The following is a 27,457-nucleotide window of genomic DNA, read 5'->3' as shown; positions in this document are numbered from 1 at the left end:
ATATGGTATGAAGGTCAGCATTAAAAAGACAAAGACAATGAAAATAGGTAGAATCATTGAAAATGTCAACTGTGTTGTGAACGGGGAACCTGTGGAACAAGTAAAACATTTCAGGTACTTAGGCATGATTTTTACTGAAGATGGTAAATTAAATATGGAAATAGACAACAGAATTAACAAAGCTGGTATGGTAGGAAGTCAATTTAATAAATTCATATGGAATAAGAGAGAAATTAGTCGGAACACTAAATTAGCTGTATACAAGACAGTGTTCAAACCAGTTTTAACTTATAATAAATTTAGTTTAATCCTTTCCTGAAGATACTTTCAGGTGCAAACTTTGTTTGCTCACACTTGGATAAAGGATTAAACTAAATTTATTATACTCTAACCAAGTGAAAAATAAACTTTCAACATCTTTCTCTAAATCCAGAGTAATTTATTAAAAAAGGGTGGCACACCATTTGGCAACTCCTATAGGTAGAGATGACCTGCTAATGCTTCTGCCTGGTATCTCCACTTGGGCCTGGCTCCCGCTGAAGAGACCTCAATAAAGGTCGAAACTAGTCTGGGTTGTGGCCCTTCCCTTAATGCATAACATTAGACATATCCGCAAGGAGGTGTGTTTTGCATTATGGGAGATACTGAGATAGGAGTGTTGGTAGCTCGCTCCACCTTTGCAAGGAGTACCCCAGTCCTGAAGATACTTTCAGGCGCAAACTTTGTTTAAATTTTTGTTTATTTTAATCCTTGGATAAAGGATTAAACTAAATTTATTATACTCTAACCAAGTGAAAAATAAACTTTCAACAGTTTTAACTTATGGATCTGATAGCTGGGCAGAAGTAGAGCACTTGACCAAAGACTAGTGACCGCAGATATGAGAGTCCTGAGAAAGATTAGAGGCATGAACAGATGGCATCAATGGCAATATCATATTAAAAACGAGGATATTTGGAAAGAACTTGATATTGTCGGCATCCAGGAATGCGTTAGCAAAGCTAATCTCAGGTGGTATGGTCACTTAAACAGAATGGGCGAGGAAAAGTTAGCAGAACAAGTGTTCTCTGCCAGGTTGGCAAGAAAACGACCCAGAGGAAGACCAAGATATAGGTGGATTGATATGATACAAGGTGCCTTAGATGATAGAAATATAAGATCTGATAATGATAATATTGGAGTCTTGACAAGTAACAGACTGATCTGGAGGAAAATTGTAGATAGGAAGTTAGTAATGATGTAAATTTTTCATGTAGTACTATCATATCCTGTACACCCCTTGAGGGTACATGTCAGGAATTTGATGATGATGATGAAGAAATTATATTCTTGGTATAATTCTTTATTGAAGTATAAGCAAAGAAACTTTGCCTATGAAGTATCTGTATCTTCATGACTGGCCTACTTGTGTATAGAGGCTAATGACTTCACACAAAATGCCTTAATATCCCATAATGCAAAGCACACTCCTTTAAAGAAGTGTATAATGCTAATGTTATGCATAATGGGAAGGGCCAGTACCCAGATTGGTTTTGACCTTTATTGAGGTATGTTAAAGTGCAAGGTTACCTCTCCAAAAACTCTAAAAAAACTCAAAATTTAGAGTGAATGTGTGCATGTATATACACACACACACACAATTAACAGATTAAAATCTTGGCAAGGTGCAGACAGCGTGTCTATGTAAAAGATCACTCGAAATCTGAGTGACCCAAAAATATCACTACTAAACTCATCATTACTGCCTTGAATCAGTCCAAGAAACTCAGCAGAGGCTCCACTCAGCAACAGACAAAAACCTGCAACAAAGCAGAGAGTCTCTCTACTCTCCAGGAAGCAAACAAACCCAAAGAGACTGTTGAAAGTGCAAGCCTTCTCCAAAATCTAGGACAATCCCTCATATCACCCAACCTTAATGAGTGACCTGAAGGAGTGTTTAACCCATTGCTCCTAACCTGAAACACTACAGGACCAGAAACTCAGAAGTGGCTCCACTCAGCAACAGACAAAAGCCCCCAAAGATGAACATTATTACTGTTCAACTGTGGGCTTTCTCCAAAAACTTGGGCAATCCCTCAGATCACCCAATCAACGAGTGACCCAAAGAATCATGTAACTCATTTCTCAGCAGTCATTCCACTCAGTGATAGGCTCACCCTAACAATGAGCAGAACTGCTCTCACCATACTTATCACTCCTAACTTGGATGACTCCAGGACAGGAAACTCAGCAGTGGCTCCACCCAATGACAGTCAAAAATTGCCACTGAGCAGAATCCTCAACAGTGGCTCTAACCTATAGCAAGCCCACCCTATAACCAAGCAGAGCCACTCATATCCCAGGGAAAAGCATCCAGCAAAGTAACTGCAACACCTCTTCCCACTATATAAGTAAAGAGAATTCTCCAAAAACTCAGGTAATCCCTCAGATCTCAAGAGTGGACCGAAGGATCATCTAATTACTCAGCAGTGGTTGTACTCAGTAACAGTCTCATCCATCCAACAAGCAGAACTGCTCATATTCAAAGGTAAGGCATCCATGGAGGAAACTACATTCAACGTACTTCTCACATCTGCAGTAGAAACCACATCAGTAGGAGAGGGACTCAGAAGCGATACTAAGGTTGAAACAATGCAGAAGTTATATTTCCCATATAAAAGTAGTGAAAAGATGTAACACCTTATTATTAAAATACTCTAGATCAGAGATATATATTGAAAGATTTTTCACTTGGTTATACTGTAAATTAAAGATGATTATAAATTATATTTATTGGTTACAGAATATAATCAAAGAGAATTTCTTGGCATCTTTCATTTTTTAATTTTAATTTTTTAAATTTTAATTTCAATCAAAAATTATATTCTTGAATATATTCTATAACCAAGAATATAATTTCTTGGAATCTTTAATTTATAGTATAATCAAGTGAAAAAACAACAACCAACTTAACTAATGATAATTTGGTTCTGATTCAACAAAGGTGAATAACCATAAATGTTGATTAATATGCAAAATAAAAGAAAAATACTGCAAATATATAAGTAATTCAGTACCATATTGCAACGTGTGCTGAAGCAGAATACATTATCATTATTTTACATGACACATCCAGGCAGTCCAAAGAATCATTGAGGAAGGGCATCTACTCTACAACTCTGTGTCTCCACCACTCAATCCACCAATTACAACGAACCGCAACTACCATCATCATCTACACCAGTGATGGCGAACCTATGACGCGTGCAGCACTGACACACTTTAGGGTTTCAGGTGACACAACTTGGATGTTGAAAAATATTGGTATTCTGATGAAAAAACTGCAATAAATTGTGAAAGATCACTCTCAGTTAAGGCGAAGGTAGGTTTGTTCATTGAAAGAACTTTCTACCAGTAGTCAGCAACAGAAAAGTCATTAAATGTAATATAAGTTTGTAATTTCAGTTTATTAAATTAATTGTATAATATGAATTCATAGATTTCATATCAATGTCCTATTAAATAAATAGCCTAATATGATATGTATAAGTCAACATCTATGATTATGTAGTTACATTTATAATGCATGTATGCGAGTGGCACATCAGCAACGTCAATATTTAAAAAAAAAAAAAAGATTGACACACGCGGGTAAAAAGGTTCGCCATCACTGATCTACACCAATGCCATATATCACCCACCACCACCACTAATATTTTCACAGACAATTACAAAATCCATGCCCACAGTGGGATTCTTACCTACAGCCTTTTGGCTGGAGAGTGGATATGCTAACCACTTAGCCAACCAGGCTGGCATGCATATCACATGTAAAGGTTTCAACTTGAAGACACTTATTATTTGAAAAGAGATTTTGATGGAAGTTCTTTATCAGTAAAACTGCACCAGCATTTCAGAAGTAGTCTGCATGAGTCATTTTGCTCTGCTGAATCATATAAAGGATTGGGAAGTTGAGACAAAGCGGATATATGTGGTAAGTGGTGATAAAGGTGATTGAACAGGTGCGGTGGAGAAATCACAACCAACCAGTTGGCTTGGATAGGACTGGTTATAGCCATAAAAATGAATTACTGTGTTTGTTTACAAATGCTAGAAGTATAAGAAATAAGGAAGATGAAATGGTTTCAATGATTGACTTTATTCATCCCAAAATCATTGGAATAAGTGAAACATGGCTGAATGAAGATAATATTCTGACAGGAATAGAAATGAAAGGATACAGTATTTTTTGCAAGGATAGAAAGGAGGAGGATTGCTGCTGATGATAGCAAGGAAATTATGTCCACATAAGGTAGACATAAAAGTGGAAAATAGTGGCAATGGTTATGAGGCAGTGTTGGTATAATGTGGAGGTTGACAGGAAGACATATCTAGTTGGATGTTGCTATCAGCCTGGAAATGTGGAAGGTGGTGATGAAGATATGTATAAAAAACTTGGATTAGTGAACAAATGAAGGGTAATTATTACGGGTGATTTTAATTATGGCAGTATAGATCGGAATGAAGAGACAGCATTTGGGAATAAGGAAAATGAATTTCTTGAGTTCTTGAGAGATAATCTCAGGCAGCACATAAAGGAGGGCACATGAGGATCGAGAGTTTTAGATTATTATTATTATTATTATTATTATTATTATTATTATTACGTGACACCTCCAGGGATTGCAAAGACTCATTGAGGGAGAATACTCACTCCACAGCTCTCTATCTCCACCACTCAATCCACCAACTTCAACTAACCACAACTACACCAACACCATCTACCGCTGACTACCACTAGGAAATACCACCACTAGTATTTTCACAAACAATCACAAATATCTATGCCCATAGCGGGATTCGAACCCGCACATTTTGGCTGGAAAGTGGATACGCTAACCACTCGGCCAACCAGGCCGGCAATCTGATCTGATCATTTCATCAGAGGATGTAATTGTGAGTGGAGTTTCACACTTCCCTCCGGTCAGTTAAAGTGACAATGAAGTGATCATCTGGGTTGTGGCTAGCCACATGCAGACTTTTATGATGAATACATATGTGGAATTACAAGGCTAGTGATTATGACAAGTTTAGGAGACAACTTGGAGCAATAGCATGGAACAAGGAGTTGAGCGGTAAGGAAATAAATACTGCTTGGGAACTGACAAAGAAATGCTGTTATGTATTATGGAATATATCAATGTGTGAATATATTCCAAGGACCAAAAGGCTGAATAAGGTAGGTGCAAAATGGATGAATGAGGAGCTTAAATTGAAATCTGGAAGAAGGTACTTTGGAGGCAGTACAAGATGAATAATGGTAATAATCAGTTATATGAAGAGTATGACGAACAATCAAGGAGAGCAACTCAGTTAGTAGGGAAAACAAAAGTGCAGTATGAGCAGAAATTGGCAAATCAGGCAAAGAAAAATCCTAGAGAGTTTTTTTTTGATATGTGGCAAGTAGAAGGAAGAATGATCATGGTAAGATGTTAATGGATGAATGGTAACTGCTGCAAAAGACATTGTTGAGTTATCCAATGATCAAAGGTGTTTCACCTTGATTAAGGTGAAATCAGGAGGAAATAAAGTATAGAGGACATAGGAGAGGATGGCTTAATTGTGAGTGAACAGGAGGTATTTGAGGAAATAAATAACCTTGATATCAAGGCAATAGGATTTGATGACATATCACCATGCATCTTAAGGGAATGTTCCAGGGGAGGGGGGGTTGGCAGTAGCATAGGCATGCTGGTTTAATAAGAGTCTTACAACAGCACAAGTTCCAAGGGAGTGGAAAGAGGGCAAAATTGTTCCACTGCATAAAGGTGATGATAAGGCTGTAGCTTCAAAGTATAGGCCAATCTGTATATCTGGAGTTTTGATGAAAGTACTGAAAACACTGCTGTTTTTATCAGTATGGGATTGTTAAAGGGAGATCATATTTTACTAACTTACTTATATACTATAACAAGGTGACAAATACCTTGAACAGGTAAGATGCATAACTATCAATTCAATGTTATATATATATATAGTGCCACACAGTGGTGCACCCATGGGGGGGCCAATGCCCCCCCACAAAAAAAAAAGAAAAAGGAAAAAACACTAGAAAATTTTCTAAATAAAATCTTTTCATAATTAAAATTCATTTTTTTATTTATGTTGTGTCGTATCTTCTATTTCTATACTACTTATGAATTAGCAGTCACATAAGGTGGGAATACCCTATAGCTCTCGGGAATCACAGCCACTGTGAATGCAAGGCAAACGTTGTGGTGCTCGGGCAGACAGAGCGCTACTTCGTTTGCCCAAGCCAGACCAGAGGAGATCACAGGTTTCATGTACTGGCAATCACTGCAGATGCTCAGTCATAGGTTGTATGCAATGGGTAGTGGCTATCCTCACAAATTGTCTACTCAACTCTCCCCCCCCCCAACACCCAATTAAATCCTGAGTGTGCCACTGGTGCCAAACAACAAACTGTTAAATAAATTGAAATAGATGAGACTGGATAACAGACTTCTCAGTTGGATTAATGACTGACTGTCAGATAGGTATCAGAAAGTTGTATATGAGGGTGCAGTATCCCAAAAGAGATAGGTCACTAGTAGTTTACTGCAGGGGTCAGAATTGGTATCATTGGTCGACAGTTTGTATCCAGTATTATCCAGTTTGTATGTTAATGATATGGAGATGGGTTTAACTAATATGCAGCTATTTGCAGATGGTGCAAAATTGGGGAAAGCAATTCAGAATCAATCAGATGTTATGGCCTTAGAGGACTTGAATAGATTGCATGAATGGGCAGGAAAGTGGAACTATCAATTCAATGTCGCAAAGTGTAAGGTTCTGAGATTTGGTAAGCAATGATGAGATGCAAAGTACGCGCTTTGCATCTCATCGTTGGTGGGAAACTTTAAAGGAAGTAGAGAAGATGAGAGATCTAGGATTGGTGGTGGACAAGGACCTAAAATTCAGGAACCACATTGCACAAGTTGTGAAGATGTCACATTGGATAATGGAAATGATGCAGAGGACTCTGAAATGCAGAAACAGAGAGGTTATGGTGCCATTGTATAAGGCCTTGATCAGGCCTCATAGGGATTATTGTGCACAGATCTGGTTTCAGGGTTTACATAGTGATGAGGATATGTTGGAAAGGGGTCTAGAGAAGATTCACAAAGGTTGTCAGTTGTCTTTGGAATTTGGAGTATGAGGATAGATTAAGAGACTGTAAATTGCAAATCCTTATGAATAGGAGGAAGAGGAGGGATACGACTAAGACATATAAGCTACTCAAGGGTTGTTATCAGGTTGACATGGAAGAGATTTTTCGTAGAATTGGAGAGGGGGAGGATAGAACAAGAGGCCATCGCTGGAAACTGTATAAGGAGGGTGTGAGCAGAGGAGTGAGGAGAAGGTTCTTTGCATGGAGAGTGGTTGGTGAGTGGAGTGCACTGTCTGAGTGTGCTGTGAACGTAGACACATTGGTTCAGTTTAAGGCACGGTTGGATGAGCATTGTGTGCAATAGTGCGTACCTCCCATGATGAGTCTGACTCCACATGGAGGTCAGATAATAATAATAATAATATTACAAAGTGTGTACTGAAGCAGAATACATGCATATCACATCCAAAACAATTTTAAATGAAAAGACTCAAATTCAAATTTATTTTTTGCAGGAATAAAAATTTCTGCATAGAATAAAAAAATAAAAATAAAAAATCCTGTAAGCTGCCTTCAAGTCTTTTTGAATTCTTGATTAAAAAATTCTTGATCAGTCAATATTAAAATTACCTCATAAAAACATGTTCCACAAGTTTACAGTACACCTCCAATCCAAATTCACCACACGTAGCATTAGAGGTAATGGCAGAATGTGCAGCCAAATTAAATACAGTTGGAAAGAGTCCTTTAGGCGTACCTAAAATATAAAACAAAAACTTAAGTTAAACAGAAAATAACACGACAACACAGCATAGAAAATAATTCAAATTATCATCATCAATTATTATGATTAATTACATAATTCAGAACACTGAATTTTGTTAAGTTAAGGGGATAATAAATCCCTCATTATTTTATTTTTGAGCTGGATACGAAACTCGGAGATCAAAATCTATCGCAATCTAAGAGTTTCGTGCCGAAGAACTATCGGCGAGTTCACTATGGCAACTCGTGTCAAAGGTGGAGCAAGCTTCGTCACTATCCTCAATATTTACTCATAATGTAAAGCGCAGCTCCTAGGAGATGTATTACTGTTTTACATTATGAGGAGAGGTCACTACCCAGACCAGTTTCGACCTTTATTGAGGTCTCATCAGTGAGTAGGTAGACCTGGAATACCAAGGTTTTAAGTGCACCGAACTTAGTAGGGGTATATGTAAGTTTGGTGCACTTAAAACCTTGGTAATGTGTTCCCTTCACCCACATTTCTCCATCTAAAAAATGTACTCCTCACACCTTTATTCAGTATATTCTTACACAATTCTAGGATAAAATCCCCTCTATATTAATCCAATAAAATCCCCTCACTAACTTTAAATGTCTCCATCACCTCTTTTACTCCAATCCACTAAACTTGGAAATTTACATTCCTTTAACCTCTCAACTATCATTCCCAAGATCTCAAATCTTGGGGTGATAGTTGACAGTTCTACCAATATTGCACAATTCTATCAATATCACATATAGCCTTATATCTCTGCACTCTAAAATGCAACACCTTGCACTTATTAATGTTAAAACTACAACTCAACTCGTTTCATAATGATTTAAGAGGGTGGAGAGAATTTATTTGTTTGCTGACAATGCAAAACTGCGGAAGCTAGTAGTTAATAAAGATGATGGAGATATCCTGCAGTATAATTTTGTGGTTGAAGGAGAGATACCAGAGAGTGGTTTATTCAGGAGTGGAGTCAAAAAGACATCTTGTGACCAGTGGAGTGCCGCAGGGCTCTGTTCTTGGACCACTGCTTTTCAATTTGTTCATCAATGATATTGGAAAGGATTTGAGAGGAAGTGTTCACTTGTTTGCTGATGATGCAAAGTTGGGTAGAGCAATTGTGAGTGCACAGGATGTCAAAATTTTACAGGATGATTTGGATAGTTTGGAGAACTGGGCTAGGAAAAATGGATGTCAGTTTAATGTGGCAAAGTATAAGGTTATGCACTTTGGGGTGAAAAGAATAGCAGCAGTATATCACATTGGTGGAACCGTACTCCAGGAGATTGATGAGGCCAGGGATTTGGGAGTGCTGGTGGATGGATAGGGAGTTGAAGTTTAGGGGGCACATTGCAAAAGTGACTAAAACAGCTCACCAAATCACTTGGCTTATGAAAAATACTTTAACATGCAGAGACAAACAAGTTGTTGTTCCTCTGTATCGAGCCTTGATAAGACCCCATCTGGACTTCTGTGCCCAGTTATGGGCACCAGGGTTTCTTCGTGATGGGGAGGAAGTGGAGAGGGTCCAGAGACGAGTGACCAAGATGATAGCAGGTCTGTGGAATGAACCTTATGAGAACAGGTTGAAGATTTGTGGGTTGCAGAAATTGGACGATAGGCGAAGGAGGGGTGATATGATTGAGACATTCAAATTACTGAAGGGTTTTTATAAGATTGATCCAGAAGATATTTTTGAAAATATGATTGGTGGCGGGAGGACTAGGGCCCATGCATGGAAGCTGGGCAAGAACGTGGTTGACAAGGGTGTTAGAGCTAGGTTTTTTACTTGGAGAGTGATGAATGAGTGGAATAAGCTTCCAGAGTCTGTTGTGGGTGCTACGACCGTGAATGAGTTCAAGGCAAGATATGATAGACACTGTGTGAATGTTGAATAGTTGTTCCAGACATGATGTTAGGGCCTCCATCAATGAGTCTGTCGACTCCTTGGAGTTTCCCGGAACAATCATAATAATAATAATAATAATTTAAATAACCTGAGAGTATGGGCAAAAAATAATGATTATCAATTTAAAGTTTCAAAATGTCAAGTTATTCACCTTGGGATGAAAAGATGACATATGTTGTATCATATTAACAGTACTGGATTACAGAAAATTGACAAGTACAGAGATGAAGTTCAAAGGGAAAACTGCAAAAGATGACAAAATACCTCAAAGGATTACTTGACTGCTGAAGAATATATTGACAAGTTAAGATAAGGAGTTTATTATCTCTCTTTATAAGGCTATAACTACACCATATCTTCATTACTGTGGAGAGATTTCATCATCTAGATTTCTTGGGGATCAGAAGGCAGCAGAGAGGATTCAGAGACAAGTGACAAAGCTGGTGACAGGTCTGTGGAATGCTCCCTATGAGAAGAGACTGAAGGTGTAGGTTTCAGAGTTTAGTTGAGAGGTAGAAAAGAGAGAGAGAGAGAGAGAGAGAGGATAAAATAGTAATTTATAAGTTAGTAATTTATAAGTTACTAAAGGGATTCTACAAGACTAGCACAAAAGAAATTTTTCAATACATAACATAATTTTTCAATAGGGTAGAACAAGGGGGCCACCCCCCCAAAGTTGAATAAGATTGTGGTTAGTAAAGGTCTGCAGACTAGAATTTTTGGTGAATGAGTAAAATGGATTGCCAGTAATAACTGTGAGTGTTCAACAGTGAATGAGTTTAAAGAGAGGTCTGATGGATATTGTACGAATCATGGCTAGTGTGGGTCTCCCACGATGAATCTTTTGACTCTATAGAGATACCCCTATAATAATAATTATTATTATTTATATGGGTACTCCATGGAATCAAAAGACTTATCATAGGAGATCCACTGTATCCATTAACACAATACTATCATATATTTCATTAAACCTATTCACTGTTGGAGTGCTCACAACTGCCGCTGACAATCATCATCCCTCTCCAAATAAAAAATCTAATCCACATACTCTTACTAACCACACTATCTGAAAACTTCCAAGTGTAATCCCTTCTTTTCCCCCTATTCCCCATGTATTGATATATTTCTTTTGTGTCAATCTTATATAATCCCTTTAGTAATTTATAAGTTTCTATCATATCCCTTCTCCTCTGCCTGTCAGCTAAACTCTGCAGCCCATACACCCTCAATCTATCCTCATAGGGAACATTCCAGAGACCCATCACCAGCTTGGTCACTCATTTCTGAATCCTCTCCATCACCTCCTGATCCCCAAGAAACACAGGTGATCAAATCTGTTCACAGTAGTCAAAATGTGAATCATAGCTTTATAAAGAGGGATAATAACCACCCTATCTTTACTTGGCAATGTGTTCTTCAACATATAAGCCAGAGTTTTCCCAAATTGTGTTCCGTGGAAAGTAAATAAGTGTTCCGTGATGTCAGTGACCAAGCTGTGTATTTTTAAACATAGAAGTAATTCGGGAAAGGGAATACCATTTTATGACCGGTCATAAAAATTGCCTGCAAGCCAATTACAACAATGGGCAGCATATCCTCTGTTCTCAAAACTGAACGAAATAACATCTGTGTTGCAAATGTTAGTGACCAATCAGCAAGGAAGTATAAAGAAAATTTTTCCACTGAAATTGAAGATCAAGGTAGTCTATATCCAGATCTCAAATCTAGTAATACTGAATACTTTCTTCGCAAGTTCGTATTGTAGGGTGAAAGTGCTTGTGTCGAAACCGTAGCGCCATGATTTTTTAAAAGTAATAGGCCTACAGATTTAAATTTTAATATGAATAAGAGACAAGGGATTTTGTTTTTGCAACAGATTGTGATTCATCTGCCTCTAGCCTACAAATCTATCTCCAGGATGTACAAAAGGAGGGGAAAACTACCAGCACACAGGAGAAAAAGTCTGCATTCACTTGTAAGTACTTATAATAATAATATAAATTTTTGGTGATCAGAATGGGATATGTCAATGAAAATCAGCACAAATTAATTTAATGATGTTGGCCTGAGGAAACTACAATATGCTACAAGATTTCATTAGTCCAGTCATTGATAACTAATTTAAATGTAATTTTATATTTGTCAACATGTCACACCATATACATAAGTGTACTAATACTCTTTATGATTATGCCATAAATAATTATTAATACATTACAAAATAACCAAGGTGTTCCATGAAAATTTCAGGATTTGTGAAGTGTTCCGTCATAGGAAAAATCTGGGAAATGTTGATATAAGCAATCCTTTCAGCTATTTTGCCAACTCTTGCAATATTATTATCCTAAGACCCTATGGAGTCAAAGACTCATCTAGTCCTCTGAATTTCAAATCTCTATCCACCATCACCCCCAGATCCCAAGCCTCATCAATTTCCTGTAATCTACACCCTCTGTCCAAAAAGACACTGAACTTTTCAAAAATAGTAGAAACTAGTAGCGCCACCTGTTGTATCTTTTTGTTGTCGAAAGCGGTAACCTTCATTAGTGTTGTGTCAACTGTTTATGACATTTGTTTCATCAGAAGGCGAGTTATAGTGCCAAGAGTGACGGTGTGTTTTGACGAACGGTCGGAAAATGAGTTTCAAACAGAGAGCTGAGATTGACTTTTGTGTTAAACGTTTTACCGAAATGCTTCAAAAAGCTTACGGTGACGAATGCTTATCCCGTACTCAAGTTTATGAGTGGTTTAAGCGATTTCAAAGTGGTCGTGAGACGCTTGAGGACGACGAAAAGCCGGGCCGTCCAAAAACTAGACCGAGAGAAGTTAACATCCAAAAAGTGCGTGATTTCATCGAAGAAAACCCGAAATCGTCCGTGAAATTGATTGAAGACGAGTTGGGGATTCCAAAATCAACTGTGCACAACAATTTGACCGAGAGTTTGGGCATTCGTAAATTGAATTCGCAATTTGTTCCCCACAAGTTGACCGACGACCAAAAAATGTATCGAATTGAACACTGCAAGACCTCATTAAAACCGCTCGAAGGACTCGAACTTCCTTGAAACGATCGTTACTGGCGACGAAACATGGTGTTTTGAGTATGAGTCCGAAACAGAGTGCTGAGTGGAGACCACCGGAAGAGGAGCATCCAAAAAAAAGTCGCTTGGGGAAGTCAAAAGTAAAGATAATGCTGATTTCTTTCTACAATTCCAAGGGTATTATCCACAAAGAATTCGTTCCGCCTGGCCAAACGATCAATGATGAGTTTCATCTCGAAGTTTTGAAGCGATTGATAGCGAGAATTCGTCGCGTACAGCATGAATATCGTGACGGCCGACCGTTCGTCAAAACACACTTTCACTCTTGGCACTATAACTCGGTTTCTAATGAAACAAATGTCATAAACAGTTGACACAACACGAATGAAGGTTGTCGCTTTCGACAACAAAAAGATACAACAGGTGGCGCCACTAGTTTCTTCTATTTTCGAAAAGTTGTTTCTTTTTGGACAGAGGGTATAGTACAGTCAATATGATATGAAGTATGCAACCCTTTCATCCCTTACCTTACTTTACCTTAACCATAAATTACCTTACATTTTACAACATTAAATTGACAATCATTGTATTTTGTTAGAGCCTGTGTAGCTCAGTAGAAGTGGCGTAAAGCTTTTATTAAAATTTTACGCCACTTCTACTGAGCTACACAGGCTCTAACCAAATACAATGATTTTCAATTTAATGTTGTAAAATTGTAAGGTAAGTGGCGTTTGCACTCTACAGCGCTTGACCGCACAAAGAAAGGATTTGGTGGTTCGAATCTAGTCGCCGACTAGAGGAAATTTTTCTAAACCTTTTTTCGGCCGGTTCCCGAGTTAGTCGATCTCTGGCACGGGCTAGCGAGTTTTTTCTCCCGGAAACTCGGGTTTTTCGTCCTGTAAACTCAAGAAAATCGACCGTAGAACCCACACTATTTTCAGACATTAAAAATATTGTGTTAGGGTTAGAGACCACGAGATGGCGGCACTAGCTTGCCGCCTTCTTCACTGTGTACCGATGAATCAGTGATAGCCTTGGGCCAGCTATCTCTCTGATTGGCTACCAGTGGAGATTGAATTGCCCACTCAGTCTCCAAAGTTAGATAGGGTAAACGGCCCCGCCTACTCCCTATACGGGAACAACATAGGCTTAGCTGATGTTAATAAAAAATAATCGTATTTTGTTCACACTGCCAATTTATTTAAATCGCCTTCAAGATATCCAAGATATCTATATTACCTTTATCAACTATTGCCCTCCCCAGTTTTGCATCATCAGCAAACAACTGAATATCCCTCCCCTTCAAATTTTATGCTATATCATTAATGTAAGATTGTTCGATTAATAGAGCCTCTGCTACTAATGACTCGCAAAAAGTTAAGCAAGTTTAAGCGCGGTTAGTAGTTGGAAGGGGTTCAAACGTTCGCTGCTGTTGGCACACTCTCCTTAAATGCGTCTTTGGATTCCCTGGTGGTGTCACATAATAATAATAATAATAATAATAATAATAATAACAATAACAATAATAATAAATTAAAAAGTAACGGCACTAATAAAGAGCCCTGGGGCACTCCAGTAATCACTCTTATTCCCCATGATTCCACTCCACCATGCACCACCCTCTGATGTCTGTCTGTCAGCTACCCACCTATCCATGCCTTATATCCATTCCCATTTGCTCCAACTTATGTAATAATTTTCCATGTGGTATTCTTTGCAAACCCAGCAGAATCACAATGTATCCATTTCCTTTACCTATTTCCGCTGCTACCTTATTATAAATAAAATGTGATTAAATTACTGACGTAGGACCTTCATTTTACAAAGCTATGCAGCTTACTATAGAGTATCATATTCCTATCCACCCATTCCTGAATTTTACTTTTAGCCAACTTTTCCAATACTTCAATCACCATACCAGAGAATATTAATTGTTCTGTAACTTGCTACCTCTGTCTTAGAGCCACCTTTATGTAATGGAACTATCTTACCCTCTTTCCACTCTTTTGGAACCTTGCCAAAGCTGAGACTTACGTGGCTTGCACATTCTCGTATTGTAGCACATGAGCTGACATGCTATCCAGACCCACTGCTGTATTCACCCTGGCATTTTTCAATATACTGATTACCTACAGTCCGTCTACCTCAATGCTCACATCAGTCTCTGTCACCTCAGCAACTGCAGTCACCATCTGAATGATATACCCTTGCAAAGTGATCACTAAATAACTGAACTATTTCTTTTGCTTCTCTCACTTTCTAACCATCAACATGGAGTAAGGTTATCTTTCCATAATCCAGGGGCGAATGCTAGTCTTGAAATTCACGCTTGCTCTTGTTATCATTCAGGGAGTGAGAGGTGTGATTGAAGTCTGATTAGCGGAATAATGAATTACTGACCATTTAAAACTATATATTTAGAAATTTATGTACATTTAATCATACAAATACAACATTTATTTTACAAATGATATTCTATCTTTTTCAGTTTAGCTACTTAAATACAAATTCTACCCTACAGTTCTTCTTTATGAACTGGTCAATAACATCGTCATGAAAAGTTGGTTGTAACTTAATTTTCTCAAGCAACACGCACACTTGTAAAGGCTGGCTGAAGCTCACTGGCTAGAGCTACTCTGACTGCGTATGGTCTTATGTTTAAGACGACGTGAAGGGAGCGGAAATGGCTATGCGCGCGCATGAAATCACAGTGCTGCAGCGAGGACCTGGAAGCTTTGACAACTGAGCAAGCCAAGGTAGCTTTGACTAGACGAGCAAGCATCGGCCTTCGATACACAACGTAAAGCTCAATTATTGCCGCACAAGCTTAAGACGTCTTCTTTCTACAAAAATAAAAGCCTAAATGAAATGCTTATAAATGCATGCATTTATTAACAAATAAATATTACTTCTTTCTCAATTAATGAGCTTGCGCAGCAAGCATGGAGAATTCGCCCCTGCCATAATCATTCTTTCTCTTACTTGCTACATAGCAAAAAAAAAAAAAAAAAATCTTTTGGATTTACTTCAGCCTGTTTTTCTAATTTTCTCTTGAAATCTGATTTAGCCTTTCTTACCATACTAGTTACCCTTCTTGCTTGTGCTTTATATTACTCATGGGCATGCTGCTCACCTCGCATGTTGTTTATATTCCTTCCATAATCCTTTCTTTCTTTGCAGCTCTTGCTTTATATTGCTCCACTTAATCCCTATTTGGTTTATCCTCTTGACCCTGTGTATGTAGTCTGATATATTCGTAATAACTGTATAAATTATAATAATAATAATGTGTCCAAGATAAAAGTCTATTCAACATATTCCAGCAGAGATTAATATCAGCAAATAACTGAAGATCCCCAGTCAATCCACATGATTTTGTTCAGAGCCAATCTTCAATCCATCTATCAATATACTATTAATTCCCATTTTTTGCAGCTTGTACACAAACCAAACATCAGGTAATCTATCAAATGCATTTGCAAAGTCCAAGAATGTCACTGTATATGAATCTCCCTTATTTAGCATACCCATTAGCTTAACAAGCCCCACCTTTATAAACCCATCCTGACCATCATAAAGAATCCTATGCTCCTCAACCTAATCTTGTATTCTATTCCTCTGAAATATCTTGACTACTACAACTGCAGATATATAGACCAGTCTATAATTCAAAACTTCTTCCCTAGAATCATGCTTGTGGAGTCGTACTTTTCATTCCAGATTCCACTTAGGAATCTGGAATGAAAACGACCCTGCAATACTAACTATAATACAGACACTATATCATCGTTAAGACAAATTTATATTACAGGGTAAAGGAAGATAATATACCATCAAGACTACCCTATTGAAGGGAAACGCAGGATGTGACACTGCTCTGAATGAACGTGTTAAAAGGTATGAAAGCTATAACATGCACTCTGATATTTTCTATTATATTTCATTTAAAAAAAAAATGTTGGTACAATCCACTAAGCTGATTTCGCTAACTGGTCGCGACCAGCAGTTAAAAAAACACTGTTCTAGACCATGTGATTTAGGTCAGGGTAATCGCAAAGAACTTCATCGTTTTTTTTTTTTTTAAATTAAATTTAAATTTTATTTTTGAAAAGTCTCTCAGATTTGAACAGACTTTAGTAAATAATTTTCGTGTTGTTCTTATAAACTCCAAGTTCTGCAAAGCCAGATTTCTCTGCTTTCTGAAAAAAAAAAAAAAAAAAAAAAAAAAGCTTCTCTGCAGTAAGGAATATATATTCTCTTTTATTATTATTATTACACAAATACACACAGGGTGTTTCAGGAAGAATAATAAATATTTTGGTAGGTGGTAGTATCGATTATTCAGAGTAAAATATTTCATATAAACGTGTCCAATTGCCATTGGATGCAAAGATATACAGTTCTTTAAAACTGGCACATAAAAAACTATTATGAGCGGTATTGAAGAATGATAAATGACTTGTTTGCATTTATTGATTTGGATGATACAAAACACAAATAATTTACAAATATTGTAATTTACTGTTCAATAATAAATGTTCGAAAATTCCACCGCCAACTTCAATGCGCTTTGCAATTCTTTTCTTCTGAGATCGTCTAGACCAGTGGTTCTCAAACTTTTTGAAGTCGGGGCGCATTTAAAATCCTACAAATAATTGTAGGGGCACTATATACAAATTTCTGAGAAATATGTTATAATAATTAAGTCAAATATTACAGAAAAAAAAATAATGCGATAAAAAATAAATAAAATGAAACATACCTTAAGTTTATTCATTCTTGTGTTTATGAGAAACATGAGCCTGATGTGTCCTAGCGATTGCTTCAATGTTTGGGCATATATTTGAAAGGCAAACTCTCATTTCCTCGTCAATACATTGAAGAGTTCCTCTCTTTTTACACTTAATTGTGGTGAGGGTAGAAAATCCTAATTCACATAAATATGATGTTGAAAATTGTAGTAAAATGTTCAAAGCTTTTTTAGATATTGACACATATTCTTCTTTTATAGAAATCCAAAAGGCTTCAAGAGACAATTCCTTATGTTTAATCATCAATCCACGATCAGTGGATATAGCTGCCAGTTCTTCTTCTTCTGTTAATGTTAAACCAAAATCACTTGAAGTTTCCATAAATGGGTTTCTAATCCAATCGTATTGTTCAGTGTTAAGTCATGGAAAATAAGAACTCAATTTTTCTTCTAAACTTGTTAAATGTTCAACTATTATTGGGAGTGTTTCATTTATGCAAGTGTTACTTACCAATGGAAACATTTCCAAATTACCTTCAAACAGCTTTTCTTTTCCAAATCTGTAGTTTTCTCTGAAACGCTTTCATTTTGTCAGTGGATGTGAGAATATTTTCTTCTTTCCTTTGCATGCTAGTATTCAAAATATTGAGCTGCTGAAATATATCGGCCAAATACTGTAACCTGGCAATCCAAAATTCGCACCGAAGGAGGTTACAAAAATGTAATTGTTTCATCTCTTCAAAAAACGCAAGAAGTTCTTGTCGTAGCTCGTGTACACGGGTAAGTACTTTCCCCCTTGACAGCCACCTCACCTCAGTGTGTAAAAGCAGCCGTCTGTGTTGTGAATCCATATCGATACAAAGCTTTTCGAATAAACGCGATTTGACAGGTCTTGTTTTAATAAAGTTTACCATCTGAACAACTTGATCTAAAACTTCTCTTAATTTTTCTCCCAATGTTTTTGCCATCAAGGCCTCCCTATGAAGAAAGCAGTGAGTTACGATAACATTCTCATTTTTTTTTTTACAAAAGATGCAAGGCCCTTAACACAGCCTACCATGGAATGGGCTCCATCTGTACAAATGCCTACACACGACATCCATGTTAACTGCCATTTATCAAGATAGCTATTCAAAATGTTAAAAACGTCCTCACCTTTTGTAGACACACTTAATTCTTTGCAAAAAAGAAACTGATTTACTATTTGATCTTCATTAATAAAACGGACGAATGCTAAGAGCTGCGCCTTGTTGGTAATGTCTGTTGACTCATCAACTTGCCATGCAAAATTTGAATACTGAAGTTTATTACTGCATACATTTTTCTCGATATCAAAAGACATTTCTATAATACGCCTGTGAACTGTATCGTTGGACAGAGGAATCTTGCTTATTTTCATTGCTGCTTCATTTTCTAACACTGTCATGACCATTTTTTTGCATGCAGGCAAAATAAGTGACTCACCTAAAGTATGATCTTTCATATTTTTTGCTATCAGTTCTGAGACTTGATAAGAAGCGATTTGAGCTTTATCAGAAACAGTCATTATACTTTTAAAAGAATTTGCCGCTTTTGTTTGCTGTTCAGACAATCTCTTGAAAAAACTTACAGATTATCTTGTAAATTAGAGTGTATAGTTTTAAAATGTTTACTCAATTTACTAGGAAGCAATGATTCATTTGCCATTTTACATTCACATACTAAACATAGCGGCAAAGGATGATCTTCACTTCCGGTTCAAGTGAAACCAAAGCTTAAATAACTTTCATTATATTTGCGAGTAGGCCGCGATTTTGCTTTCTTACTTGCACTTAACTTTTGCTCACTTCCAGAATCTGATTCTTCAATATCACGCTTCTTTTTGAGAAATCTATCCATTTTATTTGGGTGTATTTATCTGAAAATAAGTAACATGCACATAACATCCACTTCCAACACTTAAAATAAGTAATATACACAACAAGAATAAACCATATTCTTGTTCTCTTTGCAAGAAAACCCGCTGTTATTTAACATAATAATGATGTGTTGACAAAAAGGGCGGTATATCCGTAATGAAAAGGTATAATAGAGTAACTATATTTATTTTTATATCTGGACACATATTTCTCTGGAATACCACAGGGCGCACCCGGAAATCTTCTAGGGCGCACCCTTTGAGAACCACTGGTCTAGACCATAGGTTATCAAAGTGGGCGGTACCGTCCCCCCCCCCCCAGTGGGCGCTGAAGCCTTCTAGGGGGGCTATAGTGGGATCAGAAGCATTTGGGGGCGTTCAGGCGGTCGGTGGCGCTTTATAGAAGAAATTAATAATATATATTTAAAAATTAATTATTTTCGTGATTTTGCGATTAGATAATCATTTAATATTTAAATATTGCATTTTAATTCATCTTATGCCCGTCTTACACGATCGATTTTTTTTTATCAATTTTCTATTTCAATTATTTAATCATTTGAAAATTTACCATGTCAGATAGAAATAGATGTCAATTTTCTATGTCAATGAGAAAATAGAGCATGTATATATGTGTATATAATAGATTACGTTTACAGTAGTAAATATATTCGTTATATTTCATTTCCAAAATATATATAAAACCACTTTTCTAATTGATTTGTACAAAAATAAACCCAATTTTATATAATTTAATATTACGAGTAAAAATAATAATGGCAAGAAAGAAATGAAATCGTAAATTTTATTAGCCTAGTTAGTACTAACTTATATTGCTAACTAGAGGGAAAAAACAAAGCAAATATTATTCGAAGCTTATTATACTGTTTTCTGTGGTTATGTTTTGTAGGTTTGTTGTTTATATCTTATGTAATTATTTTATTTATTAATTATTATTTATAATTATTCGGACAATGTCGTAGTGGGACGAACAAAATGCGCTTGCGTGCAAAATAAAAAATTGAACGTGTCATACAGGATATTTTAACTTCTATTTTTTATATACTTAAAAAATGTATTCATTTTTTGTAATTTCTATCTACGCAGCAGACGAGTCTTAACTAGTAGTATGTCGGTCAACTATTACGTAGGTAATTCACTCAATTCAGCATGTTTTGACAGGAATATGGGTGCTTGCAGTGACTTGTTCAAAGCACGAGTACGATGGTATCGCAAACAAGTCAATGCATGCAAGTCGATTCGGGCTAGATTTCAAATCTATAAATACCAGTGGTTTAGGAATAAGTTTCATTATGTTTTGTGTGCTTTGCCAACAATCATCAGTCGAAAGTGTGATAGATAAGTGGAGTCATACAAAGTTTAAATTCAATCTTTTATTTATGAATATTTTTGCACTTATTACTTCTTTATGCCTGAATATAAGAAGAAATGTCGACAGTACAGTATTGAGTATTTGAAATATAGTTTTATTCAGTCTCCTACGAACCAATTATTACCCATGTGCTTGATTTTCCAAAATGTGTTTTCCAAATGAAGCAATGAAGCCTTCTAGGCTACAAGAGCATTTGACTAAAATGCATGCTGACAAAAAGGATAAAGATTTGTCCTATTTTCAAGTACTAGAAGAAAAATATTTTAAACGTCTAACTATATCAAAACTTTTTACGTCGTCCACTAAACAAGATAAGGACGGATTACACGCTTCTTATAATATTTCATTATTAATCGCAAAAGCGGGAAAGCCACACACAATTGGTGAGGAATTAATCTTGCCAGCAGTAAAAGAAGTAATAAACACTGTGCTTCATAAGCCAGCGTCAGATATCATCAGGAAAATTCCTTTGAGCAATAATTCAGTGCAAAGAAGAATGGATGAAATGGCTGAAGACGTTGAAAAATCATTGTGCGATTATTTGAAGACATGCCAATTTTCCATTCAACTCGATGAATCAACTCTCCAAAATAATGAACCACTACTCTTATCATACGTACGATTCATAAAAGAAGTTTGTCAAGAATTATTATTTGCTAAAAACTTGGAAGCGGATACAAAGGGAGAATCTATGTTTAATATCATGAATAAGTTTTTTCAAGAGAAAGACATTCCTATTCGTAATATTTTGTCTGCTGCTACTGATGGTGCTCCAGCAATGACAGGGCGCCACAAGGCTTTCATAGCGCATTTGAAACAAGCAGTACCAAATGTACTCGCTATACATTGTGTTCTTCATCGTCAACATTTGGTTGCGAAAAATTTAAGTGAACGCCTGCACACGTCGCTCCATTACGTTATTAGTGTAGTCAACAAGATTAGAAGCAATTCATTGAGTGACAGATTGTTTAGCCAAGTTTGTAGTGTAAATGATGAAGATTTCAATCGTTTGCTGCTTCACATAGAAGTTCGCTGGCTTTCAAAAGGAAAACAGAGACGACGGACTGCGGGCCAACCTGATTACATCCAAAAATGACATCGCTTATTTGACAGACCTCTATAAAATATTTAATGAAGTCAATCTACACAACTACAAGGTGATGAATTGAATCGAATTAAAACAAAAAACGTTATTGCCGCTTTTGTAGGGAAGCTTCTTCTGTTCAAGCGGAATATAGCCACTTTTCAAATTTATCAGCAGTGTCTCCCAAAAAGGAAGATTTACTTACATACTGCCAACACTTGGAGGTTCTCCGTGCTGATTTCAATGAGCGATTCAAGGATATTCCAAACATGAATATACCAAATTGGGTTCTAGATCCTTTCTCACATGTAAGCACAGCAGGATCATCAACTTTAGAAGTGGAACTCATAGAACTCACAACAAATGAAGAACTAAAAATAAAATTCAAAACTGGATACCAAAAGTTCTGGCTTCAAAAATCAATACCGACACTGTACCCTGGATTATGGAAAATAGTGCAGAAATTTTTAATTGCATTTCCATCTTCTTATTTGGCTGAGTGTGGGTTTAGTGCTGTAGTGAATTTACTATCTAAGAAAAGGAACCGATTGCATATAACTGAGCGTGGCGATTTACGCCTGCTTTTAACAAAAGTTGAACCCGATATTAACAAACTTTTAAAAATACACCAGGCTCATCCTTCACATTGATTTGTTATTTTTTCTTTGTAAGTTCAAAATAAACCATCTAATACATTTGATGTTGTTTTAATTATTACAATAAGATTCTTACTAATGTAATGCAATTTCATAATATATATTCCGAATTTTCATATTTAAACCATTGTATGAAACTTCACATTAATTTGTTATTTTTGCTTTGTATTTTTACTTTATAAGTTAGAAATAAACAATTTTGTAATATATTTAATGATGTTTTAATTATTACAATAAGATTCTTACAAATGCAATGCAATCTCTTAATTGTATTCCACATTTTCATATTTAAACCATTGTATGAAACTGTGCATAATGTTATTCGAGCATACATTTTACAATCTTTACATATGGGCTACGTTTCACCAAAATCGGTATAGCAATAACTGTGTTCAAGATGAAGCACATATTGGCCACTTCTTTTTAAAAATTTAACGGCATAAGCAGTAATGTATCATTAGTTGCTATTTACGTCAAAAATATCAAACGGCAAACGGCTTGAACGCGGAAAACTGTTATAATGGGGGGCGTTACAAAATGTATGTCTTGCAAAGTGGGCGGTGGCCCGAAAAAGTTTGGGAACCTATGGTCTAGAATAGGGGTGTCCAACCTTTTAGCTTCCCTGGGCCACATTGGAAGAAGACGAGTTGTTTTGGGCCACATATAAAATACACTAACACTAACGATAGCTGATGAGCAAAAAAACGTAGAATGTATAGTTAACATACATGTATTTAAGTAATTTAAACTTCATTAATTCATGAATTTTTTTTATTATAAAAGTAAAAGACAAGACAGCAACATGAAATTAGTGAGATGTTTGACATTGTTTTTGAGACACTAATGCTTCGATGGAAGTAGTTGCAATTCTCAGTGAGTTCTCAAGGTGCTCATCAGATATTTTGGTTCTAGTTTTATTCTTCGTATGCTTTATCCTTGAAAATAGCTGCTCACAAATGTAGGTGCTTCCAAATAGCGATGACATGAATAGGTATGATTGTGAAGCGAGGGATATTTTTCTCTGGGAAGATATAACTTATAGAAGTCCAGTAAAGAGACATGATTAAATTTTTCTTTAAGTTGAATGTCAGATTGTAGCTTTATGCATTCCATTTGAAAATTGGCAGGTAATATGTTTATGTCGACTGAAAATGGAGTCGCAAATATATCAAAAGATTGATGATTTTTCCGGAAATCTTGAAACCTCTTCTCAAATTCCTGTATCAAATCGAAAAGCAAGGCTGCATATTTTTCGTTGTTCACAGGACCGTGTTTAGCCAACGTGTCGAAATGCATAAAATTGTTTGCCTTAATTTGAGATTGCCATAGTTTCAGTTTCATTTCGAACGCCCTTATAGTTTGAAACATTGTATTGATCAGTTGGTTTTCACCTTGAAGACGCATGTTTAACTCATTTAAATGAGCGGTTAAGTCTACTAAAAATGCCAAATCTGTGAGCCAGTTTTCATCGTCAAGTTCTGGCACAAATTTGTTTTTGATTCCATAAACGACTTGATTTCATTTCGCAAATCATAAAATCTTTTCAACATTTTACCTCGACTTAACCATCTTACTTCCGAAAAGTAAATGATGTCCCCATAGTCAGCATCCGTAAATTTAAGGAATTCCTGGAATTGGCGATGATTCAATCCCTTGGCCCTTATGAAATTTACAGCCTTGATGACAATCTTATGACGTTATCCATCTTTAAAGCTTTTGCACATAAATTTTCTTGGTGTACTATGTAGTGATATTTCATCATACTTAAATTTTGGGAGGCAATTGCATCGTCTTCTATTAATTTTGCGTCCATCTCTTTTACCTATCATCGCCGGGGCACCATCAGTAGCTATACCAGATATGTTCACAATGGACAAAGAAAATCGCTTGAACGTATTTTTCACTGCTTCGTATAAATCTCTTGATTTAGTTGCGTCTTTTAATGGCACTAAAGAAGCCATTTCTTCAGTGATATTATATTCGTCATCAATACCTCTAATAAAAATTGCCAATTGAGCTGTATTAGTAGCATCAGTACTTTCTTCTATCGCCAAAGCATAAAATTTAAAATTAGCTGCTCTACTCTCCAAACCTTTTTCGACAGATTTTCCTATTTCATCAATTCGCCTGGCTATAGTCTGGTGAGACAAACTGATTTTAGAAAAATCCCCTTTTTTTACTCTACAAAAAAGTAGTCGTCTGTCCACTTTTCTTTTGAACAATCTTCCTTCTTCTATAATTTTTCTTTTTTTTTGGTTCGGTTTTATTTTGAGACGCTGTGGAAACTATGCTGGAATTTTAAAAAAAAATAGATTGAAAATTAGAAAGCTAGGTTTAATAATCACCAAATCGCCAAATTTTTACTACTAAAAAAATTACTCGCAAAATCGCCACAAACACACGTAACGTCTGCACCTTTCTTCGGTGTCAACTCGACTGTTTACAATTGCACACTGAAAGCCGTACCAGCGTACCCATGGCGCACATAGAGAGACATCCATTGCGTGGTAAAAGTAGGAAGCAAGAGCGCTAGCGCCATTTATTATGTCGAGAAGTAACTACTCGCATGGGCGGCAATTTTGAATAAATACAATTATTTGAGAATGATTTTATGAATCTCTCATTGCTAAAGAACGTGTTAAATTCAAAAGTTCATTGCTTATAAATTAATAGCATGTTAAAATTGTATTTGTAGTATTATTAATGGTATTTTTTAGTCACAATCTCATAAAGTTTGTAAGTTTACGATTTTTTGTTGGGCCGCGGGTTGGACAAGCCCGGTCTAGACTATGAGGACAACATTACTGATAATGCGAGTGATAAATTCGTCTCTTGCATTTACCTTTTCTTTTATTATTATTATTATTATGTAACACCTCCAGGGAGTCCAAAGACTCATCGAGGGAGCAGTGTGCCAACAGCATCGAACGATTGATCCCTTCCAACTACTAACCACGCTCAAACTTGCTTAACCACTTTTTGCGTGAGCCATTAGTAGCAGAGGCTCTACCAATCGACCAACCTTTGCTGGCTACTTCGCTTTTCATCCATCCCCACAAACCAGAATCTAAGGGAGTGAGATCTGGAGACCTTGGTGGCCAATAAACGGGAACACCGCGGCCGATCCATCGTTCAGGGAAAGTTCGATTTAGATCTTGTGTCACATGATGGCTATAATGTGCAGGAGTTCCGTTGTAGTGAAAGAACATACAATCCTTGTAGCCAAGGGAACACCATCCTCCAAGTAGTGGAAGTTCGTTTTGCACTAATTGTAGATAAATGGAACCTGTAAGATGATTTGGTAACACAACAGGCCCAATCAAGTGATTGTCGATTCATACCACACCACACGTTTACAGAGAAGCAATATTGGAAATTTGTTTCTACAGTCGGACCACCGAGGCCATTATGGGTGTTACTGACACCGTCGCGGGTCAAAGTACCTTCACCGGTAAATAGTATTAATGGAATTAATCGGCGATTAGCATTTACTCACTGATAAAATTCCAATCGACTGCCTTCATCTCTTGGGAGAAGGTACTGCACCCACTGTAGGTGAAATGGATACAAACCTTACTCATGTAATGTTCGCCATACTCTTATATGTAGAACGCTGATACATGCAGAAATTCTCCGTGTGCTTGTAATAGGACTACGTTCAACCGACTGTGTTCTACTTCATCCACATTTTGTTCATTTCCACGTTCAGAAGAAATTATTATTATTATTACATCCTCCATAGAGTCGGCAGACTCATCGTGGGAGGTTCATTCAACCGACAACATATTTATCATATAGAATTTTAAAATCCTTAACACTCCTTGCATTAACAACACATTCTCCGAGTAAAAAATCTACTCTTCACACCCTCTTCACTACACTTACATAACTTCTAGGGATGACCTCTGGTTCTTCTCCTCTCACTTCTACTCTTTTTATAATCGCCTTCTGTATTAATTTAATAAAATCGTATAACTAACTTAAATGTCTCTATCATATCACCTTTTTTCCTCCTATCCACCGAACTCCGTAATCCACATCTCTTCAACCTCTCCCCATAGTCAGCATTCCAAAGTCCTGACACTGTCTTAGTCACTCGCCTCTGGACCCTCTCCAATGACTCCACATCACGTTGAAAACCAGGTGACCAGATTTGAGCACAACGGTCCAAGTGTGGTCTGACCAGTGCTTTATACAGTAGCACAACCATTCTTTATCCCTACATGTTAGGGTACTTCTTATCATAGCAGCACTAATATGTGCAGCCTTTGCAACACTAGCAATATGCCCTCTAAACTTCAGTCTATTGTCAACCATTACTTCCAAATCTCTAATCTCATCCACTTCTTGCAGTACACTCCAAAATGCAATATCTTGCACTTAGTGATATTGATATTAAAATTACAACCCCACTCCTTTGTCCAAGTATTCAAACTGAAGGAATTAACATCTATATTAACATCTAAATCTACTTATCATTCTTCCCAACTTTGCATCATCAGCAAACAACTGAAGATCCCCAGTCAGTCCACATGACATATCGTTTACAAACAAGTTAAATAGCAGGGGTCAACGAATAGAACCCTGGAGAGCGCCACTGGTTACGATCCTTTTTTTTTTTTTTTTTTGAAATACTGCTCATGCACAACCTGCTGGTATCGTTCAGAGAGCCAATCTCCGATCAATCTAACCAATATACTATCTATTCCCATCATAGATAAGGTGGTAGATATCACTGTATGTGATTTTTCCCTTCTAACACTTGTTAGCTTATCATAAAATGAAAGTAAATTACT

General features: G+C 36.6%; 1 protein-coding gene across 1 annotated transcript in view; it reads right to left on the bottom strand.

The window, feature by feature from the left end:
- Nucleotides 1-27,457, bottom strand: part of LOC150095284 (laminin subunit alpha-1-like) — a 1,249,242-nt gene that overhangs the window by 1,188,022 nt on the left and 33,763 nt on the right. The window contains exon 2 of the mRNA XM_090410638.1: nucleotides 7,781-7,907. Within this exon, the coding sequence (XP_090266764.1) occupies nucleotides 7,781-7,907 (127 nt within the window). The remainder of the gene's footprint in view (nucleotides 1-7,780; nucleotides 7,908-27,457) is intronic.

Source organism: Typopeltis vanoorti, chromosome 20 (genome assembly GCF_054136105.1).
Source record: "Typopeltis vanoorti isolate ZY-2024b chromosome 20, IOZ_Tvanoo_1.0, whole genome shotgun sequence".
Taxonomy (NCBI): Eukaryota; Metazoa; Arthropoda; class Arachnida; order Uropygi; family Thelyphonidae; genus Typopeltis; species Typopeltis vanoorti.
Note: the sequence above shows the minus strand (reverse complement) of the source record. Positions and strands in the feature narration are given on the sequence as shown.